Below are 20706 nucleotides of genomic sequence, written 5' to 3'. Positions count from 1 at the left end.
GATCTATTCACTATCAGTTAGTTATAAGCAATTAACCAAATAAACTAGTCTGTTACCACAAAGCAGCAATGGAGAACTTCTTATCTGTGTTATGGCCACATGATCATGACTCACTGAGGCCATTAGATGGGGAAACAGAGATTCTAATGTCATAGGATTTTCTATGTTTAACTTCTCTTGCCAAATAGTCAACTACTATAATATTTTTCTATTCTTTTTACTATTTTTTAAAAAATCTTAAACCAGGTTCTCCCCAGGTTGGCTAAAAGAGATGAAAACTAAATGGGAAATCCCATAGAACAGGGGTCAGCAAACTTTTTCTATAAAGCATCAGAGTAATACTTCAGGCTTTGTAGGTCACAGAGCCTCTGTCACTACTCAACTCCGCTGCTGTAGCAAAATGCAGCCATAAACAAAAGTTTATTTACAAGAATAAGTAGCAGAGTGCGTTTGGCTCCTGGGCCGTAGTTGCCAAACTCTGACCTCTTCCAAACAGTTTTAGAGATGAGAAAAAATGAGGCCCAGAAGGAGCACCTTTTCAGGTTAAAACTAATTAGAAGCAGAGTTGGGCATAATTCAAATCTCATCAGTGGCAAAACAATTTTAGGAGATGGTATCAAAGAATCCATTTATTGGACTTGATTGGAAGACAATATTTGTTTCTAATTTTGGAAGCCGTGAAAGATGTTGATGCTATTAAGCATGAACGCATAGTGCTGGAAAAAGAATAATATTTAAGACATTCAAGAAGAACTAAGGGGCCAATATTAGGTATATCATTTCGAAGAGGGCATGAGGGTAGAAAACAGGTTTGGTAGTACTTGATGTACAGGTGCTTGGTGGATGCGACAGTGTATAACAGGTCGAGCAAGCTGAAGGAGAAGAGCACTAAAGATGGCCCATGGGACACAAATATATAGGTAAAAGGAAAATTTTAAAAGAAAACTGAGACAAAAGTCCAAGAGACTAGAAGTCCTACAGACAATGATACCATGGAGGCCAAGGAAAGTAAACATTTAAAGGACAGAGGTAACTTACGACACAATTAGCTCAGCTAAAATAAAGCCCAAAAGGTGTTTACTACATCTGGCTGTGAAGAGACTTCCCTTCTGACCATGGTGAGATGAACCATGAAAAGAGGAAGCAGACACAATCATCTGAAGTAAGTGGAGACAGCATATGTAAGTTCTTCTTTCAAAAGGTCCATGAGTGAGGAAAAGGAGAGAACAAAGAGAAGAAATATTGAGCATTCAGTAAATAGAAAGCTCTGCGTGAGGGATTATCAGTTTTCTTTTCTCATTTAAACTTTATAAATACTTTATTACCCATTTTACACTTAAAAGAAACCTACAAGTGATGGCGGTAAACCAACTTCTCAAAGCTAGTTTGTCAGCTGTAAATATGGGATTCAAATACATGTGTAGTTGACTCCCTAAAATGGTCTACCTAATATTAAGGGAAAAAACAAGAAAAAGTTTTTTTTAAATAATTCAAAAAAATCATTTTCTTAAACTCTAATGATTATACTATAAAATGAAGTCTGAATCTCTTTGAGTTGTGCAGGATATACTAAGATTTTATAAGATCACAAGGCTATAATTAAAAGCTAAAAAAAAATAGAATTAACAATAAAAAATGATTTAAAATAAATCTACCCATATCTGGTAATTCAACTTAATAAAAAGAATATCTTGGGGTGCCTGGGTGGCTCGTCGGTTAAGCGTCCGACTTCGGCTCAGGTCATGATCTCACAATCTGTGGGTTCGAGCCCCGCATTGGGCTCTGTGCTGACAGCTCAGAGCCTGGAGCCTGCTTCCGATTCTGTGTCTCCCTCTCTCTCTGGCCCTCCCCTGCTCATGTTCTGTCTCTCTCTGTCGCAAAAATAAATAAAAACATTAAAAAAATAAATAAAGAAAATAAAAAAATAAAAAGAATATCTTGAATGGTTAATAAAGATCTGAGGCAACAGAAGAATTATATGAAGAAATGTAAGCATCTAATTAGCTAAACAAGATTAGAAAGTTTAACAAACCTCAAACTTTGATAAATCACTTTCAGACTTCCTTAATTGTAGATTCTCACTATAAATCCTATGCTTACTCATGTCTAACTATATTTGCAATACTAAGCATTCAACTTTTAGTATTTTTGCCTGTCGTGATTATTTCACATGTATAAAATCTTGCTTGGAATGTTAAACAGTGGGTAAGTGCCATATTATGCATAGTTGTGCATACTGTAATTTTATTGCAAGAATTTTTAATTGCAAAGCCTAACTTACAGAAACTATTGTTGTTATTAAATTGTTTTGGGAGCCATAACTGCTTAAAGGTGGTCAAGTGTAAACTAAAAGCCTTATGTAAAGTAGCACAATTTGTATAATTTTGCATCAGTAGTTCAATAAATTTGGAATGTCATGCAAAGGCTTGCACTATTTAAATCTCATGGGTCATGGGATTGAGCCCCACGTTTGGCTCTGTGCTGATGGCGCTAAGCCTGCTTGGGATTCATTCTCTCTCTCTCTCTCTCTCTCTCTCTCTCTCTCTCTCTCTCTCTGAAATAAATAAATAAAACTTTTAAAAAAGTAGAAATTGTCAGACTCTATAAAAAAAGTAAGTATATGTTGTCTGTGAGAAACTTGAAATATAAAGACACATAGGTCAAAATGCAGAAACTTATACCATGCAAACACTTATCATAAGAAAAATGGAGTGTCTACATCAGAAAATGGAGACTTCAGGGCAAAGAAATTAAACTAAAGAGGGACATTTCCTAATGATAATATTAATTTTAAGACTATACTTGAATACCATGTATAGACGAAAATGTAGAACACAGGAACTCTCTTATTTGTTGGTGGGAGTGAAAAATAGTAAAACTGCTTTGGAAAACAGTTTGCTAATTTCTTATGAAGTTAACATACGCTTATTATATGACTGGCAACTTCAGTCCTTTATAGATACTTTCAAGTCCTTTCTTGAAAAGAAATATGGATATGCCTGCAAAAAGACTTGTAAACAAACATTCACAGCAGTTTTACTTGCAACAGCCAAAAACCAAAAACAAGTCAAATGTCCATGTACAGGTGAAGAGATTAAAAACAAGTGTGTTCTAATAGAATATACCTCAGCATAAAATGGAAAAAACAGGTGATATAAGCAACAACACTGATGAATCTCAAGAACATGATGTTGAGCAAAAAAAGATACAAAAGAAACATACATTCATAATAAATTATAGACAAGAAAAACAAATCTGTACTGAAAGAAAGCAGACCAATGGTCATCGGAGACAGAAGATGGGGAACTAACTGCGAAGGTGCATGAAGAGAACGATCAACTGTCTTGGTTTGCCTGGCATACGCTGGAATATTTACTCAGCCCAGGCTGTACACAGGAACACTTTTGGGGTGACGGAAATGTTCTAAATCTTGACCTGGACATGGTTATATATATTTGTCTAAGCTTATTAAACTATATACTTATAACAGCTACATTTTATGTAAATTACACCTGGATGATGTTGACTTGAAAAGTTAAACAGACCACTATGTAATTTGTGATACATTTACTACACTAAATATAACCAGATGCTTATCCTTATCCTCTGTTAAGGCCAGCATCTAAAGTGTCAGAGTAGGTACCCAACTCTACAGAATTATTTTATATATAATATATACATGGTCTTTAAGAAAGCAAAGGTATGGGGCTCCTGGGTAGTTCAGTCAGTTAAGTGTCTGACTTTGGCTCAGGTCACGATCTCATGGTTAGGGAGTTCAAGCCCTGCTTTGGACTCTCTCCTGTTAGCATAGAGCCCACTTCAAATCCTCTGTCCCCCTCCTGCAAGCACACGTGCGCGCTCTCTCTCTCTCTCTCTCAAAATAAATACTTAAAGAAAGCAAAGGTAAGACAATCAAGAGGCATTTAAAATTTTGTGCTCAGCCTCTTAAGTCATTCATTCATTCAAAACATTTATTGAGTTCCTATCTTCAAAGAGCTGTAGGGCAGAGAGACTTCTACAATCAGCAAAGACCAGTACAACAAAATAAGCGTAGATACATGTGTGAGATGAAAATGCTACCCTGCTCTAGAGGAAGGGGAAGGGGTTCAGGAAAGAGTTCTGGAAGGAGAGACAAGAGCTGACTCTACTTAAAGAGTCTAGGAAGCAAATGAGTCAGACGCGCATTCTATGCATGATAGGTGTGAAGTGGAAAACAGCCTGATTTGGATAACAGTAACAGCTGAATAGGAACAGAGACTAAGAACTGGATAATGGAGGGACAGCAATGTTACAGGCTGAAAGGTAAATGACAAATTATGAAGAGCAAAGATTCTAAAAGCATCACTATCTGCAATCAATACAATAAACACAGAGGACATTTAACTGACTATCCTATTTCTATTTGAGTTTATCTTTAGGTTTTATATTCAATTTTATTATATACAGAGTATATATTTCTACCTGATATGCTATTAGGAGTATATTTCTACCTGATTTACTCCACCTCAATTATATAGTTGGAATTTTTCAAACTATATAAACTGAGCCTTTTCATTTGATAGATTAAAAAAGAATGTTTGAAATGAATCTTATCAACTCTTTAAAATTCCCTTGAATTTTAAAAGATAGAAAAATATTTTTCTCCAAAACTTTTAGATTAAGGACATATGGTAAGAAAAAAAATAACTCTTTCTGGGTTTCCTAAAAACTGAGTTCTGCCATGACTTAAAGGAAATGAAACTACACATAAATGTTTTATGTACTTTCTGTAAGTATGATAGTTCGCACAATTAAAAAAGGGGGGGAGGGGATATGTTAAAAATTATCACACTACCGTTAAGAGTGTATGTATTCTGTTATCTATTATTAGAATAAGACCTCTCCATTTACTGTAAAAAAACACCTTTTGTTTGGCCCACCATCCTAGATCATGACAGGTAAGGTGGTGAAAGGTTCCAAAAAATCAGAGATTAGTCGGCCACATTGGGTTGGGAATGCTGTTCATGATTAAATCAATCACTTCATTTGCACCCAGGCCCATCCACATTTGTTGTAACATTTTCTCACTCTTTTAGCTACATATGTACCCAGACACTGATAAATATCAAATGAGGACTTATTTATTTCTTCAAAGAAAGAAAGCCAAGAATCATCTGACTAAAGTATGATAAGCAGTTCTTTCACAGCTTTATTTTTAATAGCTCAACACCAGAGGTCGCCAAACTTCAGCAGTAGAATGCTGCATGTGCAGCCTTAACAGCAAGGTGAAGTAAAAGAAATCCTATTACAGTTTTTACTCTTCTGCTTAAAATCCTGCAGTGGCTTCCTACTACCTACAAGCTAATGTGGTCTGGCTATGGTCCATAGCTCCAGCCTTCTCTGTCCCAGTAAATTCCTATCCTAGTATACCCACCATTCAGAACCTTAAGTTCAAACCATAAACACGTAACAGACCCAATTTCACTAAGCGTCTTTGCCCAAATTCATGCACATGTCCTCTATTTCCTTCTAAAAGGTCCTCTAGGGGCGCCTGGGTGGCGCAGTCGGTTAAGCGTCCGACTTCAGCCAGGTCACGATCTCGCGGTCCGTGAGTTCGAGCCCCGCGTCAGGCTCTGGGCTGATGGCTCAGAGCCTGGAGCCTGTTTCCGATTCTGTGTCTCCCTCTCTCTCTGCCCCTCCCCCATTCATGCTCTGTCTCTCTCTGTCCCAAAAATAAATAAACGTTGAAAAAAATTTAAAAAAAAAAAAAAAATAAATAAAAGGTCCTCTAAAAAGGTGAATACCTTTCCTTGCTTCAAGATTCAGCTCAAGAGTTACTTGTCCCATGATACCTTTCCAGAGAGCACTCCCTCCAAATACAATGCTGCCTTTGTACTCTGCCCAGACTTCTGGGTAATTCCCACCTTACTCCATTGCCCTCAGTTATTCCCCCCTTCCTCTTAGTCTCTGAATTCCTTGAGAGCAAGGACTCTCTGTGTTCTAGCCCAGCACCTAATAAAAACATTAGTAGTAGTTAAAGTGGTATGCTCCCTGAAAGATTAAAGGGGCGCATGGCCAGGCCTATTATATAATAAAGCTTTTTAAATAAGTGGATAAAAATTGAATAAACTAGAGGCAAGAGAGATTATATGTAGCATGGCTGAACAATCAAACATCTTTACTTCTTTTCTGCAAAAAAGAACTGTTTTCCAGTTTGGATAACTCTCAGGTTTGGCTGCCTACACCATAAGCTTGACAAATGTATCTAAAAGTAGAAAACATGTCACTGAGCTATTCTATTTCAAACTATCAGTATTCTAATGACATTGGAATTACTACTTTACATTTGCACTCCCAGAAAACTTATGTAGATTTTATCCAATATCTGCCTCTTCCCTATAATATATGATTGAAATTTTCATATAAGAAACCCTTGTCTTTATGGTGCAATGTTTCTCTCTTAGGGTTTTCTTCCAATTTCCAAAAGGCAAGGAATAAAAAGCTGTAATAGCAGTACAAATTTTTAAATTCCATTAGGAATTTCACTGAAAAGGGCAGCAAGTTGTCATGTTATTTGAACAAAACTATACGATTTGGCTAGTTTAAATTTTCAGCCTAGGGAAGGTGAACTAGTGTAGGAGGGTTCCTTTATGTCTCCATGCTCTAGTCCATTCACTCTTGTACCATCAGTTGATCAGGTGCCAGGGGGTAGATGGATAAATATGAGAAGCCATCTAGAGTCCTTTGCAAAAATATGATCAGAGTAACAACAAAGCTACCTTATCAATCAATAGTTTCATAAGTAGATGCACTCATTCTTATCTTTTTAAAAAATATCGTTATTGAGATATGCTTCATATATCATGAAATTCACTCCTATATAACTCAGTGGTTTGTTAGTATATTCCCAGAGGTGTACAACAATCACTGCCATCTAATTTTATAATATGTTCTTTACCCCAAAATGAAATCCTGTACCTAAGAACAATCACTCTCATCCCCACTCCTCCCAGCTCCTGACAACCACTAATCTGTCTTTATATTTATTCTGAACATTTCATACAAATGGAATCATATAACGTGGATTTTTGTGCTTGACATTTTATCTGTTCATTAGCTGATGGACATTTAAAATGTTTCCACTTTTTGGCTATAAATAATGCTACTATAAACATGTATATACAAGTTTGTACACATGTACAAACACAGGTGTGGACATGTGTTTTCAACTTTCTGAGATACAGACCTATGAATGGAATTGCCGGGTCATATGCCCATTCTATGTTTAATATTTTAAACATAGTTAACATATACAAACCATTTTTGGTTTGCACCATTTTACAATCCCACCAGCAATGCATGAGTGTTTCAATTTCTCCAGATCTTCAACACTAGCTATTGTTTGTCTTTTTATTCTAGCCATCCTAGTGAATGTGATGTAGTATTCATTGTGGTGCTAATTTGCATTTCTCTAATGAGTAGTGATGTTAAGCATCTTGTGCTTCCTGGCCATAGGTATCTCATTAGAGAAATGTTTATTCAAACCCTTTCCCCATTTTTTATTGGGCTGTCTTTATTGTTGTTAGGAGTTCCTTATATATTCTAGATATGTCCTTTATAATATATATGATTTGTAAAAATTTTCTGCCATTTTGTGGGTTTTTAACGTTTTTGAAACAACAGTTTTTTAATTTTGATGAATTTCAATGTATCTACTTTTTCTATTATCACTTGTGCCTCCTGTCATATCTAAATAACCACTGCTTAATTGAGGGTCACAAAGATTTCCTTCTAAGAGTTTTACAGTTTTGGCTCTTGCATTTAGGTCTTTGATTTTGAGTTAATTTTTATAATATGGTATGAGGTAGCAGTTGAACCTCACTCTTTTGTGTATGGATATTCAGTTCTAAGCTCTAAAAAGACTATATTTTCCCCACTGAATTGCCTTGGAACCCCTGTCATATACCAAATGACCATAAATGTAAAGGTTTACTTCTGGACTCTCAATCCTATTTGATCTGTAGAGTTATACTTGTGTCACCATGTCCTTTTTTTTTTTTTTTTTAAAGCATAAAATATACAACGTAGTGATTCGATGTGCATATACACTGTGAAAGGATTCCCACCATCTAGTTAAGTAACATCTCCATCATCACACATTTTTCTTTTGGTGAGAACATTTAAGTTCTACTCTCTTCCCCAATTTCAATGAAATAATAGTGTTATCAACTATAGTTGCCATATTTTACGTTAGATCCTCAGACCTTACTCATCTTACAGCTGAAAGTCTGTACCCTTTACAGCCTTTCCTCATTTTCCCCCACTCCCCAGCCCTTGGCAAATACTTCTCTACTCTCTATTTCTAGACTTAGACTTTTTTCTTTCTTTTTTTTGGATTTTACATATAATTGATACCATGCAGTATTTGTCTTTCTCTGTCAGGCTTATCTCAGTTGGGATAATGCCCTCAACGTCCCTCCATGTTCTAAAATGGCAGATTTCCTTCTTTCTTATGGCCAAATACTATCCCATTGTATATGTACTTGTCTTGATAACTACAGCTACATAATAAATTTCTAAAATGGGGAGTACAATTCCTCCATTTCATTCTTCTTTTTAAAGACCGTTTTGACCCTCGTTCTTTATTTCTTGAATAAAACTTTATACTTGGAAATAAGTCTCCTCCTTCCCCCTAAAAAGGGAACTATTGTTTTGCAAACTACTGAATGTAAGTAAAACAGTCATTCTTGGCTGATACATATTCACAGGCATCAAAAGACCTTTTTTTCTAGGTGAATCTCAACTGAAGTAGTATGCTCAACAAAGGAGTATAAAATAGAAAAGGGTGTCAGGGGTGTGTTTGTGTGTGTGTTGGGGGTGGTATCAGAATCTGTTCATTAAAAAAAAGAAAAAAAGAAAAAAAAGAAACCACTTTATTTTTTTAACTTTAAAATAGCACACCCCCTGTGGCACCTGGGTTGCTCAGTCGGTTAAGTGTCCAACTAAGCTTGGGTCATGATCTCATGCTTTGTGGGTTTGAGCCCCACGTCGGGCTCTGTGCTGACAGCTGAGAGCCTGGAGCCTGCTTCGGATTCTGTGTGTCTCTCTCTTTCTGCCCCTACCCTCCTCAGTCTCTCTCTCAAACATAAATAAACATAGAAAAAAAAAACTTAAAAAAATAGCACACCCTCTTTGAGTATGTAAACATTTTATTCACACAACATCCAACTCTTGCTTCGAGAATCACTAACACTATAGTTCTTTGTAACATAATCAACCAAGATTTTTTCATGTTTTCCTTGTACCATATATATCAATAAAACACAACCTGTGTTTTATAAATATGATATAGCATTCAGTATGCTTTTATAAACTATAAACCCTCTCCATGATTCCAGAGTTTCTTCATATTTTTTTAACAGCTCAGCTGTTAAGAATCATTGCTCTCAAAACTTCTAACCTTTTGCTTAAAAAGGAAACACAGAGTTCTTCTCAGTAAAAGCATCGGTCTTGAAATCAGGGTCTGGACTATGAATACTGTTAACTTGACAGATTTCTCTCCCTGTCCCATCTCTCACCTGCCCCTTTACATACTTTAGAGATTATGCCAAACACAAATAATGCAACTGTGCAGAAGAATGTGCAGTTGATAAGTAAAGGGTACTATATCCCAAGAAGAGTAATCCTATGAATGGTCTTTTGACTCAGATTCTACAATAGGACTACCAGTAAATTAGTTTTGAGGTGACAATGTCATGAAACTTCATTTGTTTGAAAACATCTCTTTAAATAAAACATATACTGGCAACTTATTAAATGATAAAAATTAATTTTGAGGTGACAATGTCATGAAACTTCATTTGTGTGAAAATATCTCTTTAAATAAAACATATACTGGCAACTTATTAAATGATCCTACACTGGTTGTTTTGGAGAAAGTAAAAGATTTCAAATGAATGCCATTATTCTCAAGTCAAAAGATGAACCAGGTCACATTGCCAGGAAGCCACTTTCTATGCCTGGGCACACATACCCATAGTGTACAGAGATTTAGCCAACTATGAGTAAGTTACTATACAGCCAGTAAAATTTCATAGTAGTAAGTTAAAACGGATGCTTCTTCTGGTCTATGGAAAACATTATTTAATGTAAAAAGGCAGATGAGCAATACATTAAAATAATTAATGCCTCCTTTATCCATTCACTTACTTCAAAAATGTTTACATCATATTGTATGTGTAATACCTACACTGCAGGCGGTTACTACAAAGCATAACCATAGTTCCTTGCACTAGCTTAGGGATATTTAACCTACGGTTCCTGAATGAGCTTAGAAAGCTCAAGAATCACCTGAAATTATATGTAAAATTCTGGTATGTATGCATTTTTCTGGAGAAGAGTCCACTGCTAGAATCAGATTTTCAAAGTGGTCCATGATCCAAAAGTTATTAAAAGTTGCTGCTCTGGTCAGTAACAAACATGGAAAAATTTAAACAATAAAAAATGAATTAAGCAAATACTCTATATATTACATATTATATATATATGTATATATATATATTTATACACACACACACACAAGTAAAAGTGTATACCACAATGTATAATGGGGTGTACTTACATGTTCTGGAAAGTGGAAAAAGAAGACAGAATTAAGTTTAATATATTGTCCCTGCAGTCTGTTAACAACAAAAGAGCTCTATTACATAAGAAATTTTACCAGGTAACATAGCTTTAAACTCCAAATGCATATTAGTAAAGACACATCACTGATCCATCAAAAATCTTAGGAAAATAAGTATTTTTCATACTTCTTAAAATCTGATTTAACTAATATCTTAAAGCTCTGAATGAGAGACTATTTGATAGAGTGTTAGAGTGTTAGGCCAGGAAAGGAGAGTGTACACACACAGGTGTTGAACAAGCCATAATATGGGAATAGGATAACTGAAAATCTAAAACGTTTGCTAAACAAAGATGGTGAAAGTTAAGGTTGAGCTATAGTTGAAAGCAAAGAAATCCACCATTATAACTTTGATTCCTTTAGATGAAGCACAATTAGACCTAGTCCAAAGACATCTCAAACTGATTTGGTGTATTCATCACAATAAAATTTAGGAGCTTTTTCCTTTAGTTTGTGGTCACGTTTCTTTTTTTAACAGTAATATATGATAAATATGACTCAATTGGTTCTGGATATCAAGTTAAAATTAAGGATCATACTTTTCCCCCAGAGCTATAAAATTCTATAAGCAGGGGACACCAATTTAGCTAAAGATGAATCAGATAGAATTTTTCTATCATCTAACCTCTCCTGGATATGGTGGGGTAATCATCATAATCATCACCATCACCATCACCATCATCTTCCTAGGATTAATGTAAGGGTTGATGTAGTAATATATGTAAAGTGTTCAGCTCAGTGGCTGGTGCAGAGTAAAGTCTCAACGAGTGGCAGCTTTTGTGATTAGCAGTAGTTTCCCAATATTTGAAAATGCAGATTTTGAGGAACCAAGAAATCACTGATCTCTTTGTCTAAATTATATTACAACCATCAGTCAAGCTGGAAGACCAGGAAAACAACTGCTTAGACAAACATTTATAACAAAATGGGTTCTCTTAACTGTTTTTGTTTACTAACAAAAGATTCCAGCACAATTGAAAACATCTGTTTTCCTAGTTTCTGTGACTGCAAAAAAATAACAATTGTTTCAAAAAATCAACATCACAGAACAATAAAAAGTGAAAACCTTCTCCTTTCCCTCTTCCCTTAATCCCACTCTCCACTGCTAAATCTTTTTCCTTCTAAATCTTTCTCTACTTACAGGCATAAGAAATGAGGTCCACCTACTTAGCTATAATCCTATAATCAAAAGATTATTTGTATCTTACTGTTTCCTATTTTCAAATTTCTCAAATAATGCTTCTACTAGAGGAAAGATTTTATTAGCTCTTATCTATGGAAGAGCTACCTATGCAGATATCTAAACAGTAATTATTGCTAAGAGAAATTAAACAATTTAGTAAAGATAAATTATAAGATAAATTAATAAGATAAATAAGATAAATAAATAAGATAAATTTGTAAGATAAATTAACTTTAATTGCCTTACAATAATTTTATTACTGCAAATAATTTAAGTATCTATATGTTTAATGTCATGTTTTTCTAAAAGAAATATATCCAAATTTAAAAGGCTAGCTACTAAAACGATGGAAGCTCCATTCAAATTCTATCAAGAAATAGGACTCTGACCAATTCTGCTCTAAAACTCTTCCATTAGGGAGCAATGGCCAAATTATTACAAAGCATAAGTAAACATTTATGTAATAAATAAAAGGATATCTTTAGGAACATTAATTCATTTAAAATTTGAAATTCTACACAGTAATTGGTTTCTTCCAAACTTTTAGTTTTTTGAGATATTTTTTATTTTTTAAAAATGTTTCTTTATTTTAGAGACAGAGAGACAGAACACAAGCAGGGGAGGGGCAGAGAGACAGGGAGACACAGAATCCGAAGCAGGCTCCAGGCTCTGAGCTGTCAGCATAGAGCCGGATGCAGAGCTCGAACTCACAAACTGTGAGATAATGACCTGAGTCAAAGTCAGACACTTAAACGACTGAGCCACCCAGGCACCCCAATATTTTATTTTTTAATATTTATTTATTTTGAGAGAGACCGGTGAGGGGGAGGGGGGAGGGGAATGGGCGGGGAGAGGGAGAGGGAGAGGGAGAGGGAGAGAGAGAGGGAGAGGGAGAGGGAGAGAGAACGAATCCGAAGCAGGCTCCGCTCTGTCAGCACAGAGCCCAACACGGGGCTTGTTCTTACAAACCATAAGAACATGACCTGGTTCAAAATCAAGAGTTGGATGCTTAACCAACTCAGCCATCCAGGAGCCTCTTGTAATATTATAATCCAGAAACTGAGCTCTGCACTGAAGTTCACCTTTCCTTACTTGAAATTTATAGTTTAGAATTCAGAGGGGGATAAGAAACTATTAGTAAAATTTACAGCACTTCCAGGTTCAGAGCTTCAGAGATTGCTTCAACTTCAATCCATTTGGGGAGTATGGGGTAAATTTGTCATTTATATAATGTAATAACCAAATCTTTGAGAAGCCAAAAATATCATGTAATTTCTTTTCAAGGAAATAACATATCGCATTGCCTTCGTTATGCTATTCTTTTCAAAACCAATTATGTAATTCAGAATATAATCATACAATAGAATCTATGCATTTTTAAAAGTCACTTAGTCAAAATATACTTCTTGTGAGAAATGAAATGAGTTATTTAGTAAAAAAAAGTCTACAAAACAGATGGCATTTTTGTTTAAACATATATACGTCCAGAAAAGGATATCAAAATATTTATAGAAGTTGTTTTTCAAGATGTGCCAGAACTGTAACTGCTTTTGTTCTTTTCTTTGTATTTGTGTGTCTGTGTATTCTCAGTCTCCTGAACTGAGCATAGAAAATACAGTATAATTATAAAACAAGTAATTGGCATTAAAAAACAACTACCTTCTCCAAGTCTTCAGAAGACTCTTTTCTAAAGAACTCTACTGCTATGACTGACAGCAGAGGTGCCAAAGGACAATGCTATGTCATGGAACCTGTGTTTGTGAAACTCCTGGTAGAGATTTTCCCCAAATATTGTATTTTTTATCAGATAGCTGAAACCACATCAGATATTTTTCTCTCTTTTTTTTTATTATTTATTTTTGAGAGAGAGAGAAACAGAATGCAAGCAGGGGAGAAATAGAGAGGGAGACACAGAATCTGCAGGCACAAGGCTCTGAGCTGTCAGCACAAAGTCTGATGTGGGGGTTGAACCCACGAACCATGAGATCATGATCTGAGCTGAAGTCAGATGCTGAACACCCCCCTCCTCCAGACAGGAGATATTTCTTGAACTTATCTTAAGTAGTATGTTAAGGAGGAATTTGACGGGGAAAAAAAATCTTAACTGAGAAGTCCTTGACAGAATTTCTCTTTTTATAAATATTTTGAAGATCCAAGCATTTCTCGATATTCAGAGATTAACTGGCATAATGAATTGCTGATCTAATGGTCCTATGTATGAAACCAACCTCAGAAAGTGTTCTTCACACTTAGAAATGATTTTTCAAGACTTTCAATTCCATTTTCCTTTATACTTTTAACTTATTTGAAGATAACATACTTGGATTTATTCTAAATATTTTATAAAAGTCTTCTTATTAGAAGGTAGGGAGAGAGGAGATCTCTCTCTCTGCCCCCTTCACCGCTTGCATGCATGCACTCTCTCTCTTTCAAAAATAAACATTAAAAAAAAAGAGAGAGATGAAGTTAGCTCAGTTTATAAAACTCTGTTACTCACGCTACAAATTACTGGCATGAGCATCTGAGTCAACAAAATTTAATAAACAACATATACAACAATCACAACTTTTCTTATTAATTCCTAGATAATTCCAAATTCATGAATGAACAATGGTCTTGCAGCTTAATTCAACTTAAATCTTTATTGAAAACTATTTTGATGCCATTGGCTAATAAAACATAACGATAAAGTCTCTATTCATTATAAAATAATGTGGCAAGTCTATCACATATAAAATATATGAAATTTGCTGTATGATTGTTCATTTTTTGCATAAACTCAAATCCTGAGAGAAGAGTATTTATTTTACTGGCGGTCAGCTACCTCCAGATACTCAAAGCAATCATAAAATTTTAAAGGGAGAAAATAGAAAAGAACAGATTTTTATAGATTCCCTAATTATCCTAAGGATTCATTACTATATTATCTCAAAAAAAACTGAGAAAGGAATTGGGCACCTATAAGATCACTTTCATAGAAAATTCAGATCTATTCTTCTTTTTAAATTTTTTAAAAATGTTTTTATTTATTTTTGAGAGAGAGGGAGTGTGTGAACACGAGCAGAGGAGGAGCAGAGAGAGAGGGAGACACAGAATCTGAAACGGGCTCCAGGCTCTGAGGCATCAGCACAGAGCCCAATGTGGGGACTGGAACTCATGAACTACGAGATCATGACCTGAGCCGAAGATGGACACTCAACCAACTGAGCCACCTAGGCGCCCCTCAAATCTATTCTTGAAGCCCTGATTAGCAATACTGACAATATCTGTTTAAACTATAAAATGTGTTTAATAACATTTAACTTAAAGGCTAACCAACACAACTTGTTTTCTGATTTACAACTTAGATCAGGAAAACTAGAGAAGTTACATCAGAATTAGTTATGAATTTTTATGTCAATGAAACATCACAGATATCCAATATTTAGAAAACAAATATACAAGATCAACAAGATTTTAGAGCTATATTAAACACATACACAAAACCTATACAATGCTTATTAACCTCCAGGCAGTAAAATTTAATACATACTACTCACACATACCACAACACAATGTCTAATAATCTCAATGTAATATATAACTTCAGGTCACCAAATGGGTAGTAAACTAGTACAGGGTCTTTATGCTTAAAACTGTAAAAGGGATCAAGAAGCTGGATATTCCAAAGTGCCCTGGGATCCTAATTCCTTTATCTCATATCACCTTCAAAACATCTATAGGCAGTGATCGTGGAACTACAGTAGGGTTGTGACTATGTTCCTTACATATAAATGCAAGATGACAAGACAACACATATTTCAGAGTTGGCCTACAACTACAAATTGATTAACTAACACTTAAACAAATAACCCTATATGAAAATGAAAAGTCTTAAATCATCAATAAATAACAAAGTAACAGTTTCTACTAAAATCTATTGAATAAGCACAAACCAATACTAGGTGAAAAATGAATTAAAAGGACCATAATGGTGGTGATAAGAAAAGCTCTAGATACAAAGATTTATAAGATATGATGGCAAGCATGAGACAGGGACTTATTACAGAAGGCCACTTAGCTTCATGACTAATTTCATTTGTATCGTATATGAACTGAAATTAATGACAAACAGAATAAATCATCAAAAGATTCTAAACTATAATCCATAGGAAAATGACATAATTCTAATAAGCTAAACATAAATGACAAATAGAATAGCAATATGCCCAGAGAATTATAGTATGGTGAGCTCAAGTACATCAAGTGAAAACCTGGGGATAAAAGAAATGCTGAATGACTGCACTATAGTATGGTCGAACTAAGGCCCAAACTCTTGTTTTTGTGGTCTATGAACTAAGAACTGATTTTACAAATAATCATTTTGATGACACAGATATCAATTTGATGATAGGGAATACTAACTTTTAACTCCAATGAAGAGAAATGTTATAGCCCTCCCTCAAAAGAACTCCGTTCCTCTAAAAGAACTCCATTCCTGTAATTAGTAGCCTTGTATTACAAAAAAAAACTATACTCAATTATTAATATAGTTTGATGTTCCTCGATGAAAAACTTGAAGAAATATGTTTTCTCTTGTTGCCTATCTCTATGACATCCTTGATTTGTGTTTTAGCCCACTAAGCCTAAAATATTTTATCTAGCCCTCCAAAGAAAAAGTTTGCCAAACCCTGTATTGGAATATTAATTTGAATAATGGGGAATGGGCTTTTCTGAAACAAAAAAGACCAAATTATTTGAACTCAGATCTGAGTGTAATGTGAGAATCAAAAGGAAGCAGATCTGCTGAACAAAGGTTAAAATTTAATGTGGAACTGAAAGACGGTTACCCAAAAAAGACTCCATATACCACAGAGGTTTCAGGTGTAAATCATAAAAAATATGGATAGTTAAGAAGATTCTTGATCACACAGTAGTCTCTTCAACCATACTCACAAAATCACCTTATCAAAAGTAACATTTTTATAGAATGAAACGCAAGGATTTTTAAGTAACAATCATAGTTCTGTGAACAACTGGTAAAAGCTACTGAGGAGTTATGGCTCAGCAAATAAAAACTAAATTCAAGCTATCTAGATACAAAGCAGATTGGATTCCAAAGTAGTGATTTGATATTGGAAGTCTTTAAGGAAACACTGCAAATCCATCCTGTCAGGAATATAAGTAAGATGGTTCTTTCACTGATTGGAGAGTTGAACTACAAGACAGCTGGGGAGATTTTCAATTTTACATTTTTAAGAAATATTTAGAAAATCAAGACTAAAACCCAAAAGACAGCAGGTACTGCTGCTTTGAACAAACTGTAACCTTAGAATGAAGCTATCTAGTGGTGTAAATATATAGACACTAGATTTTTTTTAAAGGGGGTAGGAAATTTAAGGTCTCAAATATTAAAAACTCTTAAAAATTACATTTAAAAACTCAATTAAAATTTCACCCCTACTGTTCTTAAGACACAATATTAATTCCAAGATAGTAATATTTTAAATCTAGTGTTGTTAATAAAAGTGTTGATAAGATCTAATAATTAAAATTATATTAAACCCATAAGTCAAAATTCTACTTCTATCAATGCTCTGTTTGTACATTTTGATATTTACATATATTGAAAAAAATACAAGCATCATGTGCTCAGCAGACAGGACATGGCGAGCAAAAATACACATAACTTATGCTTTTATTTGGTGTATATACATTTTAGTGATCTTAAGGATTTTGAGTACTTTAAATAACAGATATATCCTTGTTTTATGCATACGATATATCTAAAATACCTTTTATAGGATCATATAACAAAAAAATAACTCAATTAGAAACCAAAAGGCTGTGTTCTTATACTTCCTCTATACCTGACCCTGTTATGTGATCTTTTCCACTTTTGAAGTTTTCCCTGGGTGTATGTGATATGGAGTCTTAGAATAACAAAAAAATTCACTGCATTCAAAAACTCTGATTCAAACTCTCACCTTGATTATTTCCACCAATTGATCCACACCACTGTCCCCTGGAAATATTGGTTGTCCTAGCAACAGCTCAGCCAACACACAACCTGCAGACCATACGTCTGTAGAAAAGAGAAAACAAGAGTTAGTAATGCATGTAGCTTAAGATGCATTGGAAACTATCTGTATACATGTTCTAATTTCACATTGATCCCAGAATAAATATCACAAGCAAAAAAGTGTAGAATCCAAAACCGAGGGAAGAAAGCCCTCAAACCATCCCTAAAGTGTTAAATTTACCAAAGAGGAAACAAAGCTGATAAGAAAATTCCAACAAAGGGGTAAAGTCTATTTAATTATCAAATATCAGATGTTCAAATCTTCAACAACCAAGGCAGGGGATTACAGCACCCAAACACAGGGCATGTTTATCTACTTATCATACTTTAAAATAAGTCAAAGTGACACAACCTCTGTACATTAGCAGTGCTTACAGAACAGCCACAAACAAGGGTTCAATCTCTTGTCCACAGGGTTTTAGGCCAATGTAAATTAGGATAAAAAATTTTAAACCTTAAATGGTTGGCTTCTGTGTTGTAATACAATTGACAGGAAAATGTGCTTAAATGTATTATCATTTTTAAATACAAATATATAGAGGAATGAATTGTATTTCATAAATCCAAAAAACAGAAAAGGAAGGAAAACTTCCAAATTTACTCTATGAGACCAGTATTACCCTGATACCAAAACAAGATAAAGAATCCAATTAAAAAGAAACCTACAGGCCAATATCCCTGATGAACGTGCATGCAAACCGAACCCAACAATACATTAAAAAAAAAAAAAAATTCGGGGCGCCTGGGTGGCGCAGTCGGTTGAGCCTCCGACTTCAGCCAGGTCACGATCTCGCGGTCCGTGAGTTCGAGCCCCGCGTCAGGCTCTGGGCTGATGGCTCAGAGCCTGGAGCCTGCTTCCGATTCTGTGTCTCCCTCTCTCTCTGCCCCTCCCCCGTTCATGCTCTGTCTCTCTCTGTTCCAAAAATAAATAAACGTTGAAAAAAAAAAAATTAAAAAAAAAAAAAAATTCAACATAATCAAGTGGGATTTATTTCTGGGTTGCAAGCGTGGTTCAATATTCACAAATCAATCAATGTGATACACCACATTAATAAAAGAAAGGATAAGAACCATATGGTTATTTCAATAGATGCAGAAAAAGCATTTGACAAAGTACAACATCCATTCATGATAAAAACCCTCAACAAAGTAGGTTTAGAGAAACATATCTCAACATCATAAAGGCCATATATGAAAAACCCATAGCTAATATCATCCTAAATATGGGAAAACAGAGCTTTTCCTCTCTGGTTAGGAATAAGATAGGATGACCACTGTCACCACACAATACTGGAAGTTCTAGCCTCAGCTATCAGACAAAAAAAGAAATGAAAGGCACCTAAATCAGCAAGGAAGAAGTAAAACTTTGAGTATTTGCAGAATACATGATACCTTATAGAAAACCCAAAACTAAAAAAACTGCTAGAACTGATATACGAATTCAGTAAACTCACAGGATACAAAATAAATGTCCAGAAATCTGTTGCACTTCTATACATCAGTAATGAAACAGTAGAAAAAGAAATTGAGGAAACAATTCCATTCAAAATTGCTGCAGAAACCATAAGATACCTAGGAATAAACCTAACCAAAGAGATGAAAGACCTGTACTCTGAAAACTATAAAACACTGGGGCGGGGGGCAGAAATGGAAAGACATTTCATGCTCATGGATCAGAAGAACAAATACCATTGAACTGTCTATACTACCCAAAGCAATCTATACATTTAATGCAATCCCTATCAAAATACCACCAAGCAATTTTTGCAGAGCTAGAACAATCCTAAAATTTGTACAGAACCACAGAAGAGCTCAAATAGCCAAAGCAACCTTGAAAATGAAAAGCAATGTTGGGAGCATCACAATTCTTGACTTAAAGTTGTATTACAAAGCTGTAGTGATCAAAACAGTATGGTACTGGCACAAAAACAGACACATAGATCAACAGAATAGACCAGAAAACCCAGAAAAGAATCTACAACTATATGGTCAATCTTCAATAAAGCAGGGAAGAATATGCAACAGGAAAAAGATAGTCTCTTCAACAAATGGTGCTGGGAAAACTGGACAGCAACACGCAAAATAATGAAACTGGACTTTCTTACACCAAACACAAAAATAAATTCAAAATGGATTAAAGATTTAAAAATAAGACCTGATGGGGCGCCTGGGTAGTTCAGTCGGTTAAACGTCTGAATTCAGTTCAGGTCATGAGCTCACTGTTTGTGAGTTCAAGCCCTGCATCGGGCTCTGTGTTGACAGCTCAGAGCCTGGAGCCTGCTTTGGATTCTGTGTCCCTCTCTCTACCTCTCCCCCACTTGTACTCTCTCTCTATCTCTCAAAGATAAACATTAAAAAAAATTTTTTTTAATAAAAATAAGACTTGAAACCATAAAAATCCTAGAAAAGAATATAGACAATAACCTCTCTGACACTGGCTACAGAAACTTCTTTCTAGATATGTCTCCTGAGGCAAGGGAAACAAAAGCAAAAATCAACTATTGGGAATTCATGAAAATAAAAAGCTTCTGCACAGCGAAGGAAACAATCAACAAAACTAAACGTCAGCCTACAGAATAGAAGATATCTGCAAATGGCATATCTGATAAAAAGTTAGTATCCAAGATCTATAAAGAACTTGTCAAACTCAACACACCAAAAATGGGCAGAAGACATGAACAGACATTTTTCCAAAGACAAACTGATGGCTGAAAGCAATATGAAAAGATGCTCAACATCACTCCATCATCAGGGAAATAAAAATCAAATCTACAATGAGATATCTCACCTCACATCTGT

The 20706-nt window shown here is 35.0% G+C and overlaps 1 protein-coding gene across 3 annotated transcripts in view; it reads right to left on the bottom strand.

Annotated features, from left to right (window-relative positions):
* The window catches only part of GSK3B (glycogen synthase kinase 3 beta), a 195190-nt gene that overhangs the window by 47626 nt on the left and 126858 nt on the right, over positions 1 to 20706 (bottom strand). For all 3 annotated transcript variants that reach the window (XM_047874647.1, XM_047874645.1, XM_047874646.1), the window contains exon 7: positions 17813 to 17910. In XM_047874647.1, coding sequence (XP_047730603.1) covers positions 17813 to 17910 — 98 coding nt within the window. The remainder of the gene's footprint in view (positions 1 to 17812; positions 17911 to 20706) is intronic.

This window comes from Prionailurus viverrinus, chromosome C2 (assembly GCF_022837055.1).
Source record: "Prionailurus viverrinus isolate Anna chromosome C2, UM_Priviv_1.0, whole genome shotgun sequence".
Classification (NCBI taxonomy): Eukaryota; Metazoa; Chordata; class Mammalia; order Carnivora; family Felidae; genus Prionailurus; species Prionailurus viverrinus.
The sequence above is the reverse complement of the archived record's forward strand: the minus strand, read 5'-3'. Positions and strand labels throughout refer to the sequence as shown.